The sequence below is a fragment of the Pleurodeles waltl genome, chromosome 1_2 (assembly GCF_031143425.1).
Source record: "Pleurodeles waltl isolate 20211129_DDA chromosome 1_2, aPleWal1.hap1.20221129, whole genome shotgun sequence".
In the NCBI taxonomy this organism is placed as follows: domain Eukaryota; kingdom Metazoa; phylum Chordata; class Amphibia; order Caudata; family Salamandridae; genus Pleurodeles; species Pleurodeles waltl.
This window is the reverse complement of record NC_090437.1, coordinates 961508959-961521227: the sequence shown is the minus strand read 5'-3', so window position 1 is coordinate 961521227 and position 12269 is coordinate 961508959. Positions and strand designations below refer to the sequence as shown.

General features: G+C 46.4%; 1 protein-coding gene across 1 annotated transcript in view; it reads right to left on the bottom strand.

Moving 5' to 3' along the window:
* LOC138246379 (cyclic nucleotide-binding domain-containing protein 2-like) overlaps positions 1 to 12269 on the bottom strand; it is a 1069494-nt gene that overhangs the window by 809654 nt on the left and 247571 nt on the right. The window contains exon 7 of the mRNA XM_069200950.1: positions 776 to 859. Coding sequence (XP_069057051.1) covers positions 776 to 859 — 84 coding nt within the window. The remainder of the gene's footprint in view (positions 1 to 775; positions 860 to 12269) is intronic.

Below are 12269 nucleotides of genomic sequence, written 5' to 3'. Positions count from 1 at the left end.
GGCTTGCAATTGTTTGGGTGGGCTGTCCATGATGGTCGTGGCAAACAATGGATGAATACAGAGTCCCATTTGTGTCCCCCTAGTTTTGGTGATTGGGCAAGTGGCCTATTTGTTACACTGCATGAGCAACATGACATGTAGCTTTTAATCCATGGTCTGTGTGTGTTGTTTGATGTATTTACCCTGTTGAGACAATTACTAGTTTTTTACCATTTATCGTTTAGGAAGTGTGTACTGTTTGGGTGCCTTAGACTGTCATGAAGACATAATATTATTTGCTAACTGGCCTTGCAAATTCATTTATTCTTCTCCAGTATTATGATAAACTGTTTTTGGATTTAAATTTGTTGTCAAAAAGTAAAGACATGCTTGCACATTGGCTTGTTTTAAAGATGTAATGATTATACTGATCCTTTGTCAAAAGTACCTACCCTGCAATATTGTGCAGTATTGTGCTGTATACCCCTTTTATGTTCACTGCTTGCAACCTAAACGTTATCACATGAATCCTTTTCAGAAAACTCTTCTTTGAGGATACAGCTGAACTGCTATTACAGTATGTTGAGCAAAACGACCCTACTCCTAACTTCCATATTGGTGTAATCAAAGATGTTGTTTGATTATGGGATTTGATTTCTAGGACAGCTGAAGGCACTACTAACAAAGTACCTCAACTATTAGCAAACAATCCCCCTTATAAAAAGTAGACCTATGGGATTTACCAATGATTCATTAGATCAACTATCCTTGTGAAACTTTTCCTTGTTTTACATACCGCCTTGCTTATTACCAGGAGCTCCACGTCTGTTTTGCATATAACTGAGGCAGGGCGCTGACTGCCAGTCAAAAGAGAGATTTCCTGAAACATAAAAAAAACATAGTATGAGATGCTGCAAAGAGCGTTGTATTTTAATATACAGTGAACAAGTTCAAGATTAACAAAGGTATAACATACACTTTGACTTCTTAAACTACTCTCAGAGTTCATAAAGTGGTGTTTTATGAAATTGTTACTTAGGGAAACACTGGAGATTAATTTGACTCGACAGACACGTTTGGAATAATTTTCTACATCTGAGAATGTAACAACCCCTTTACCTTCCAACAAAATGTTTCGTCTAACAAGACATCTAGGTATCCACAAATATACAGCAATGGCAAAATGGAATTTCCTGCAGAGATCATCAAAGAGTAGATCGGCAATGTTTTAAAAATGTAAATGCCAGTTATCAGTTATGCAAGGTCACCCATGACGTACCAGGGTTTGTACTTTTCTAAAATTAAAACAGCCATCATAAGACTATTAGTGTGCTGGCTGTACAATAATTAGAGATAATACTGAAAATATCGGCAGCTGTGGAAGTATGAAAATAAGCAGATAAATAAAATACATGGCCGTTACATTTGTAGTTACATATAAACATAACGACATATTTAGACTGTGCTACAAAACAAACTCGCTTGGTGAGATGCATAAAATACTATCAGAAAAGCTGGACTCACCATTATCCATAGTCAGAAAATAATTTACGATGATTATTTCATCAAAACTATTTTCTTTAATGCATGATTCAATATAGGTCACTCACAAATGTTTGTCTCTGGGACAAACGAGGGCTCTGCTTCAAAAGAGGCGCAAAATGTGTGGACTGAGTTAGCTGGTGTTGAAGCAATGGGCCATAAAAGGTGGAGTGATATCAAGCCGAATGGCAGGTAGCATTGTAACACTGGCGGTGGACAACAACATCATAGTCTCTGATATTGACTGAACCGAGGCACTTCTAAATCAGATCCATGCATTGTTGGAGATCCATCGACATCCTAATGTAGAGTGGAGTGCCATCCTCATGTGTATGATACCAGTGCTGGAACTGGCAAGCCCATCAAGAGTCAATTCACTAAAGTTCTACGTTTAGTAGAAATGACATCACCATCCCTTTGTCACTTCAATTACATCATTGGAAGTGATGTCATTTATCCTTTCACTGCTGCAGTATAGGAAGAGAAACTAAGACAGCAAAGTACCACATGGAGATAATTAAAAAAATATTTATATACTTGGGCATGACTAAGTTTGAAAAAATCGTCAGAATTTATGCAATAAATGCTAAAGGCTAAATGGCTTCAATGAGTAACACTGTTGTTTTATTAGATTTATCCAAGTCCCCCACAGGAATTGGTCACACTGTCATTGTAAATTTGATAGGAAGAGATGTTACATAAACGTTGACATCATATGACATGAAATCACGGGAGTTGACAGGAGCGTGCAAGCATTACGATATGAATAAAATGACAAAAGTTTGCTAAAACAACTTAAGAGTTGTCAAGCCTAGTACACTGCCAGTGCAATGTCTCAAGTATACCATAAGCTGCTCTGTGCACTGCATCTGTGCTATTCTTTTTGAAAATAATTCGTTATTATACTGGTATAAGTCTGTACACGATACAATACTCAGTAACATACCCCGTATGAATAAACAGGGAAGTGTATTCCATGGTAGGTACCCTGAAACATGAAGAAATTATGAGGAGAGGGAGCGATCGTCCACCAGACATAGAAGGGCGTTAACTTTACGATCTAGGAGAGGTATAAAGAGAGAGGTGGAAAAGTGAGTTGCATTGGTGATGGTTATACCGTTCAAGATGTCCGAACCCAAGTCTTTACTAGACTTCATCGGTAGAATAGAAATATACGTCAAAGGGTTCATTGCTCTTACTCCAGGGTTATAGCACAGTCCAGGGCATCTTTCCTGCCTTCCTAGCATGCGTAAAATAAATAATAGTTTCGCTACAAACATCTTAATATAACTTCCGATTATGGTGAGTTCAGGTTTTCCGATAGTAATTTCTGCATCTCAACAGGACAGTTTGTGGCAAAGTGTGAATATTTTGTTATGTTTATTTGTAGCCACCAATGTAAAATCCAGTTTCTCTGATCCGCGTGTTCGGCCGGGGTGTGAGACAGAGAAGGAGGACATTGGAGACTACGTCGTAGAGCTGTTTCGCTCGTTACTTGGCCTAGAGGAGACCCGAAAGATTACGTTAGAAATGAGTTCACCGAGTGGGTCGCACTGGTGGGTTCGGGGACTGACCACCAGATATTTTAGCCTGTGTTCACAGTTACGGGCTTAAGGAAAGCATCTTGCAGCGGTCCCGCAACCTTCCGCAGGTCCATTTTAGAGGCCATGCGCTCCAGCTGTTTCAGGACCTCTCGGCGCGGACCCTGCAGCGTTGGCGGGAATTCAGGCCCATTACAGAGCATCTGCGAGCACATGATGGGACCTACTCATGGGGTCACCCGTTCCGCCTTGTCTTCCGATGGGAGGATCAGCTCCGACAGGTGAGGACTGTAGCAGAGGCAAATTGGATTTTGCGCCCAGAGGGTGTTAGCCAGGCCCCGGGAGCCAAAGGGGGCTTGTCTGACGGGGATCCCCCACGGTGGCGTCGGAAGGAGAGAAGAAAAAAGCAGCAGCGCCCTACAGCTTTGGAACAAAGGTCGGAACAGGAGTCAGTATTGAGCAGTGTGGCTGCCAGGACGAAGACTTGAGTGAGCGGCGCCTGGGGAGAGCTGATCTGCTGTGGGTCGCATCATTTCAGGCCTTTGTGGCCGCTTAAGAGGGGCCCGGGTGGTGGGGTCATTGGACCTGGCCTTACGAACTTGAGAAGTTCTACAGCCCTGTTGAAACTTTACCTCGATGGAGATGTGTGTGCGAGGACTATGTTGTTGTGAGCACCTGTTGTGCACACTGGTTGTATGTTACTGGGCTTCCCTGAGTCACTGCTTATTGGAGCGAGTAGGGATATGGCCCTGTTATCCGAAGTGGCTGATAGCCTGTTCTAGGATGTGGCCCCCCATGGGGTCCCTCCCCTCTTTACTGCTTTTCTCCTTCTGATGCATGACTATTAAATGTATAAGTTTGAATGTTCATGGGCTCAATAGTCCGACTAAGAGGCTGGAGGAGGGCACACCCTACGCTTAGGGACTATTCCTTTTACTCTGTGGCGACTAAGACATATGCACGCCTTGATCTATTCCTGGCATCGCAGGAACTCCTCTCCCGTGTCAGGGAGACCACGATTGAGCCTCTGGCCTTAACTGACCACGCACCTATCACAGTAGAGGTTACTATAGATCAGAGACGGGTGGGTACCTCGGGTTGGCACTTCAGGGACTCGATGCTTCAGAATAGGGCAACGGTGGAAGCGATCCGATGTGCAATCACAGACTACCTTAATTTCAATGATGACGGGAACACTTGTACCGGGACGCTGTGGGAGGCCCTGAAGGCCGAGATCAAGGGGAGGTAATGGCACTGTCCGCTAGGGATAAAAAGCAAGGAGGGAGACAAGCCTGGAAGTGGAACAGAGAGTAGTGGTTTTGGAGCGCTCCCATAAAGCCACGGGTGCGCCCAGAATCTGGCGGGAGTTGGAGAAGGTGAGGCAACAGCTGAAACGGCTAGACTGGGACAGAGAGGAATATGCGATCACACGTCTCAAACATAAGTATTACATCGGGAGCAATAGATGCGGAAAACTTCTGGCACACTGGTTACGGGCGCAGCAGGCAGCGTCGAGGAATAAAGCTGGTTCGTTCCCCTTCAGGTGCGGAAGCTCGAACGAGCGATCAAATAGCAGAGGCGTTTGCGGAGTTTTATAAAGGGCTGTATATGGCGGACGAGCAGAGGGATGTGGCTCCGGATGCATTTCTGGAGGGTATAGCAATCACTCCTCTGGGTGAGAGGGAGGCATCTTCTCTAGACCAACCCTTAAGGGCGGAGGAGGTTGCATCAGCGATCTCACGCTTGCAGTTGGGGAAGTCCCCGGGCCCAGATGGCTTTACAGCACTTTTCTGTAAGACTTTTTGCGTGGAACTCGTGCCGCTTTTGGTTCGGCTCTTCAACTCCTTCCGAACGACGGGAACTTTAACGACCAGTATGCTAGATGCCACTATTGAAGTTATACCTAAGCCGGGAAAGGAGCCGGAGGAATGCGCTTCCTATAGGCCGATCTCACTTTTGAATATAGATGCCAAACTATTCACAGGTATACTGGCCCATCGCCTGAATTACTATATGCTAGGGCTTATTGATCCGGATCAGGCAGGTTTTATTTCGCACAGACAGTGCAGCGATAATACAAAGCGGTTGCTTCATTTGCTATACAAAACAGACGCGGAGAAATCGTTTGATAGGGTCCACTGGCCATATCTTTTTAAGGTGCTGGAGCATTTCGGGCTGGGACCGGTTTTTGTGACCTGGATCCGCTGTATATACCAGTCTCCTAGCGCTTCTGTCCGCGTCAACGGTACGCTCTCACTGCCGTTCCCAATCAGACGAGGGACCCAGCAGGGGTGCCCGCTTTCTCCTCTCTTATTTGCGCTTTACATGGAACCTTTGGCGCAGCGAGACAGCCCTCTGATTACTGGCGTGAAATTCGGAGGCGATACTCATCTCATCACTTTGTATGCAGATGATGTGATCCTTATGCTGGCAGAGCCCGCAACCTCGCTGCCTGCGCTTATGGGGATTCTTGACGAGTTCGGCCGGGTCTGACAGGTCCTTAGTCGGTTTAGCAGTGGGGAGCACAAAAGGGATCTGAGGGCCCGGTACCCCTTTATCTGGTCATCCTCGCGGCTTTCTTACTTAGGGATCGACCTGGCACCTTCTGTTACAAAAATGGCAAGCTTGAACTACACGAAGCTGGTTCGCTAGGTGCAGCGAGATCTAGAGGCCTGGGATAGGCTCAAGCTGTCCTGGCTGGGCAGGGTGGCGGCAGTGAAGATGACAATCTTGCCGCGGGTGCTGTATGTGTTCCAGGCGCTTCTCCTGACCCCTCCTCCTCAGACACTCGCGACTCTTCAAGCAGCGGTTCTGAGGTTTATCTGGGAGGGTTGCCCGGCGCGCCTTCTGCGACGGGTTTTATATCGACCTAAAGGAGAGGGAGGGTTGGCGGTGCCCTGCCTCTTGTGATATTTTCAGGCAACGCAGCTTCGCTTCTTGTTGGAGTAGAGTAGAGTTGCTCGCTCACTGAGAAACACTGGTGCTTTATGGACCAGGGGGGGCGGGATCCCATATCTGGAAGGAACCCTGGTTACGACGCCGGCACAGGGCGGTAGGACTTTACTCCTCCCCGATCACGGGAGCAACGTTACGTGTATAGGACGCAGTGGGCGGTCGTCTGGGGCTGACGTCGTTTCCGTCTCCGATGACCCCCATAGGTGCGAATCCGGACTTTGTACTGGGGTTACAGCTGGAAGCGCTGCGACGTCGGCACGACGGGGCTGTAAAAGGGTGGGGAGTCTTTTTGATGAGCAAGGAGTGATTCCTTTCGACCAGATGAGAGATACATACGGTTTGACGAGGCGGATAGGATGATGTACTATCAGATACGGCACTGGGCCTTGCTGCCGGTCAATAGAGCACTAATAGATAGGCCGCTGACGCCATTTGAGAAATGGCTTTTGCTGAAAAAGGATGATAAATGAGTAATTTCAGAGCTTTATAAGCTATTGCAGGGGGAGGGGCGCCCGCCTAAATCTAAGGGACAGTTGCAATGGGAGAGTGAGCTGGAAAGGGAGCTTTTGGATGAAGAGTGGGATAATATCTTCTATAGGATACACCACACGGCCTATAATGCGGCAGGCACGGAGACAGCATATAAGGTTGCCTCATATTGGTACTACACCCCAGCAAGGATACACACATGGGATCCCATTAAGTCTAGTCTTTGCTGGAGAGGGTGTGGAGGCAGGGGTACACTTGTGCACTTACTCTGGCATTGCCCCAAGCTACATAGATACTGGGAGAGCATTATAGATGCTACGTATACTGTGTTTGCTACTAAGATCCCTAGGTTTCCAGCGTATATCTTACTCGGTCTGCCCAACCTGCTCACCTTTCATCTGAGATCATTAAAACGCCGGCAAATAACCCTGGCCCTAAATGCAGAGGTGCAGCTGATTTTAGCGTTATGGGGCTCAGACAGGATTCCAACATACATGTCATGGCTGCAGAAGCTGCGGTTTATCTTGGCAATGGAGAAGCTCACTCTGGCCTCTCAACAGCAGGTGGGGGACCTGAGGGACTTATGGGGACCGTTCTTGCAGATCTTATCCACAGAGTTCACTGAATTGACATGCCCGGCTTACCTGAGAGTTCTGGGGCTGAGCTGATTCTCTGGAATGTGTCTTCCGGAGGGATCTTCGGGAGAACTGGGGCTATGCAGGGGAGTGGGATGGCGGAATGTAGAGACTGATGGATGATGGGGCATATCAAAGGAAGCAGTGTTGGTGTCTTATGTTTTGTTTTACCATGTTAGAAGTTCACTTATTTAAGGCAGGAGACCATTGCGAGTGATCCAGTTGTACATGGGATTGCAAGGAAGAACCGAGGGGGTGGCCCCCTCAGATATGATTACATAGAAGACGATCCCTAAGGACTGTTTATATGTATTTGGACTAGATATGCTGTACTGTATTTGTTTTATTACGATGTCTTATATTCTTTATGTTGGTATTTTGAAACAATAAACAGATTTGATCCATAAAGTGCACTACATGTGCCCAGGGTCTGTAACTTGAATACTACTAGTGGGCCTGCAGCACTGGTTGTGCCACCCACATAAGTAACCCCTTAACCATGTCTCAGGCCTTCAATTGCAAGGCCTCTGTGTGCAGTTTCACTGCCACTTCGACTTGGCATTTAAAAGAACTTGACAAACCTTAAACTCCCCTTACTACATATAAGTCATCCCTAAGGGAGGCCCTAGGTAACCCATAGGTGCAGGGCGCTATGTAGATAAAATGCAGGACATAAACATATGTGTTTTATATGTCCTGGTAGTGGAAAACTCCTAAATTCGTTTTCCACTACTGTGGGGCCTGTTCCTTTCATAAGCTAGCATTAGGTCTGCCCTCACATACTGGTTGAGTGGTAAATTCTGATCAGAAAGGGGTAAACAGGTCATGTTTAACCCCTTCGCTGGCAGGCCTTTTCCCCCGCCTGTGCAAGGCCTTTTTTTGCCTATTTGGGGCAGTTCGCGCTTAGGCCCTCATAACTTTTTGTCCACATAAGCTAACCAAGCCAAATTTGCATCCTTTTTTTCCAACATCCTAGGGATTCTAGAGGTACCCAGACTTTGTGAGTTCCCCTGAAGGAGGCCAAGAAATTAGCCAAAATACAGTGAAAATTTTGTTTATTTAACAAAAAATTGGAAAAAGTGGCTGAAGAAGAAGGCTTGTGGTTTTTCCCCTGAAAATGGCATCAACAAAGGATTTGCGGTGCTAAACTCATCAGCTTCCCAGTTTTCAGGAACAGGCAGACTTGAATCAGAAAGCCCAATTTTTCAACACAATTTTGGCATTTTACTGGGACATACCCCATTTTTGCAATTTTTTGTGCTTTCAGCCTCCTTCCAGTCAGTGACAGAAATGGGCATGAAACCTATGCTGGATCCCAGAAACCTAAACATTTCTGAAAAGTAGACAAAATTCTGAATTCAGCAAGGTGTCATTTGTGTAGATCCTGCAAGGGTTTCCTACAGAAAATAACAACTGAAAAAGAAAAATATTGAAATTGAGGTGAAAAAAACATCAATTTTTCTCTACGTTTTACTCTGTAACTTTTCCCTGAAATGTCAGATTATCGAAAACATATACCGTTATGTCTGCTGGACTCCTCTGGTTGCGGAGATATATAGGGCTTGTAGGTTCATCAAGAACCCTAGGTACCCAGAGCCAATAAATGAGCTGCACCCTGCAGTGCGTTTTCATTCTATACCGGGTATACAGCAATTCATTTGCTGAAATATATAGAGTAAAAAATAGCTATCAAGAAAACCTTTGTATTTCCAAAAAGGGCACAAGATAAGGTGTTGAGGAGCAGTGGTTATTTGCACATCTCTGAATTCCGGGGTGACCATACTAGCATGTGAATTACAGGGCATTTCTCAAATAGATGTCTTTTTTACACACTCTCCTATATTTGGAAGGAAAAAATGTAGAGAAAGACAAGGGGCAATAACGCTTGTTTTGCTAATCTATGTTTCCCCAAGTCTCCCGATAAAAACGATACCTCACTTGTGTGGGAAGGCCTAGCGCCCGTGACAGGAAACGCCCCAAAACGCAACGTGGACACATCCCATTTTTTTGAAAGAAAACAGAGGAGTTTTTTGCAAAGTGCCTACCTGAAGATTTTGGCCTCTAGCTCAGCCGGCACCTAGGGAAACCTACCAAACCTGTGCATTTCTTAAAACTAGAGACCTAGGGGAATCCAAGATGGGGTGACTTGTGGGGCTCTGACCAGGTTCTGTTACCCAGAATCCTTTGCAAACCTCAAAATTTAGCTAAAAAAACACGTTCCTCACATTTCTGTGGCAGAAAGTTCTGGAATCTGAGAGGAGCCACAAATTTCTTTCCACCCAGCGTTCCCCCAAGTCTCCCGATAAAAATGATACCTCACTTGTGTGGGTAGGCCTAGCGCCCGCGACAGGAAATGCCCCAAAGCGCAACGTGGACACAGAATGTCAGGGGGGGCAGAAATGGCCTAAAATAAATTTGCCCCCCAGGGAGCGACCCTTGCCTAAGGGGTCGCTCCCCTTGTGTGAAATTCACGCAAAGAAAAAACTCCCTGGTGTCTAGAGGTTTCTGCCCCCCTTGGGGGCAGATTGGCCTCATCAAACTAGGCCAATCTGCCCCCAAGGGGGGCAGAAATGGCCTAATTATAATTTGCCCCCTAGGGGAGCTACCCTTGCCTAAGGGGTCGCTCCCCACCTAAAAAAAAAAAAAAGAACAAAAAAAAAGATCCTTGGTGCCTAGAGGTTTCTGCCCTCAGGGGGGGCAGAAAACGCCTTCCTGAAAAATGCCCCCCCCCCCCAGGAGCGACCCTTGCCCAAGGGGTCGTTCCCTTATGTCACTTTCTAAAAGAAAAAAAAAAATCCCTGGTGTCTAATGGGGTTTCAAAGGGAAGGAAATACATTTCCTTCCCTTTGAAGCCCCTCCGCGCGCTGACATCACAGAGGGGGTGGGGGGGTGGGGGTGGGAGGGGAATGTCTTCCCCTTCCATCCCCGCCTTGGGGGGGAGGGGGGTGCACGGGGGGCGCGCTAGCGCTCCCCCAAGTTCCCGTGTGCCTTGGACGAGGTGACCTCGTCCAAGGCACACGGGAACTGTAGCCTTGGACGAGGTCACCTCGACCAAGGCACAGAACAGGTTAATATGGCCAGAATGGTAATAGAAAATCCTGCTTATTGGTGAGGTTGGATTTCATATTACTATTTTAGAAATGCCACTTTTAGAAAGTGGGCATTTCTCTGCACTAAAATCCGTCTGTGCCTTACAGCCTGTCCCCAATCCATGTCAGGGCTGGGCTGGTTGACAGCTCCCTTGTGCATTCCACCCAGACAACCACAAACACAGGACACTCAGACACATCTGCATTCACCTGCATACTGAAAGGGTCTTCCTGGGCTGGAAGGGTGGAGAGCCTGACACTTACATTTTAAAGGCTAGTGGCCTGCCCTCACACAATGGACTGCCAAACCCCCTACTGAGACCCTGGCAGACAGACTTGTACTGAAAGGGGACCTTGTGTATTTCAAAACCACTCTTTGAAGTCTCCTCCGCTTCATACGCATTTTGGGGTATATAAACTGGGTCCTCTACCCCACCAAACCAGACACTTCTAGACCAGATCCTGCCACCTGTCAAGAGGAACTGCCTGTCTACCCGAAGGATCCACCTGGAGTGTTTTGCTGTGAAGGATGCTGCCTTGCTGTTGCCCTGCTGTCTTGCTAGCCTCTGACTTTGCTGATAAGTGCTCTCGAAGGGCTTATATTGAATGTGCCTCCTGTTTTCTGAAGTCTCAGAGCCAAAAAAGTAATCTCTTCAAGGGAATTCCTTGTGCACCGAAAATCAACGCACAGCCTGCCTGAAACGATGCATAGCCTGCCCTGTGACAAGCAATCGCTGAACAGCTGAACCGGAACAATGCAGGCCAACTTCCTGAGCGAAGATCGATGCAGAGCCTGCGTTGTGACAAGAAATTTGACACACGGCCCTACCGGATTGACGCACAGCTGAGCCAGAACGACGCAGCCCAACTTCCTGATTGAAGAATCGATGCAGTGCCTGCCATGCGACAGAAAATCCAACGCATCGCCTACCAGATTGACACAACACCTGTGACTTCTTCCCGCAAGCCCAGGATTTTCCCTGCATCGTCCCTGGGTGCCAAAAGAACACTGCATCGCAGTGAGGACCCAAGACTGCACGCTGGAAATCAACGCAAATCCTCTTGCAGCATAGAAAGAAGCGACGCATTGTCTGTGCCGCATCGGGAAATCTGATGCACACCTTATTTAGCCACGCATCTCCTCCTCTGAGGTCTCTGAGCGTGATAATTTTAATGCAAACCAGGTACTTTGTGCAAAGTGTTGATTTCTAAGATTTAAGACTCTTTTTAAACTTGCAAAAGTGATATCTCAAATTGTGCTTATTGAATCTTGATGGTTTTGACCTTAATTTAATCAGATAGGTATCTTATACTATTCTAAACCTGTGTGGTGTATTTTTGTGGAGTTCTCACTGTGTTATTGCATGATTTATTGCACAAATACTTTACACATTGCTTTCTAAGTTAAGCCTGTGTGTGACTTACCCTGACTAGGATTGTGGTCCTTATTTGGACAAGGGTGTATACCTCTGCCAACTAGAGACGCCATTTGTAACATTAACCCTCTGGTAGCTTGGCACAAACGCAGTCACGCTTAACTTAGAGGCAATGAGTACTAATGCAGCACAAAAGGAGTAATGAAGTGAAAGGACAATAGAAGAACTATCCCACACCAATTTAGAACAATAGTGTATTTTGTAATAATTAAAGAATTCCAGAAGAACACAAATCCATTGAGGAGAATTGGAGAAACTCAATTTTAAAGTTTTTTGTGAAAATAGCGCCTAAATGCACAAAGCACCATGCGCGGTCATCCTGTCACTCTAGATCGGGGAAAATCACAAGTTCAGGCCAATTGTGGTAGAGCATGGCTCGGATACTTATACCAGGTTAGTCCTGCTGAAATGTTACCTTCCAAGTCCAGCGCAAAGTGTTTCTTTCGCATTGGAATATGCCACAAGGAGGAGGCTGACCATTGTGGATGGTTGTCCCTGTAGAGCGAAACGCAGGTCAGGCGTCATGGTTGGTCTTCACTGTTGTGCGAAAAGCCAGTTGGGCATCGTGGATGGTCATTAGTGTAGCTTTGCATTATTGGTCAT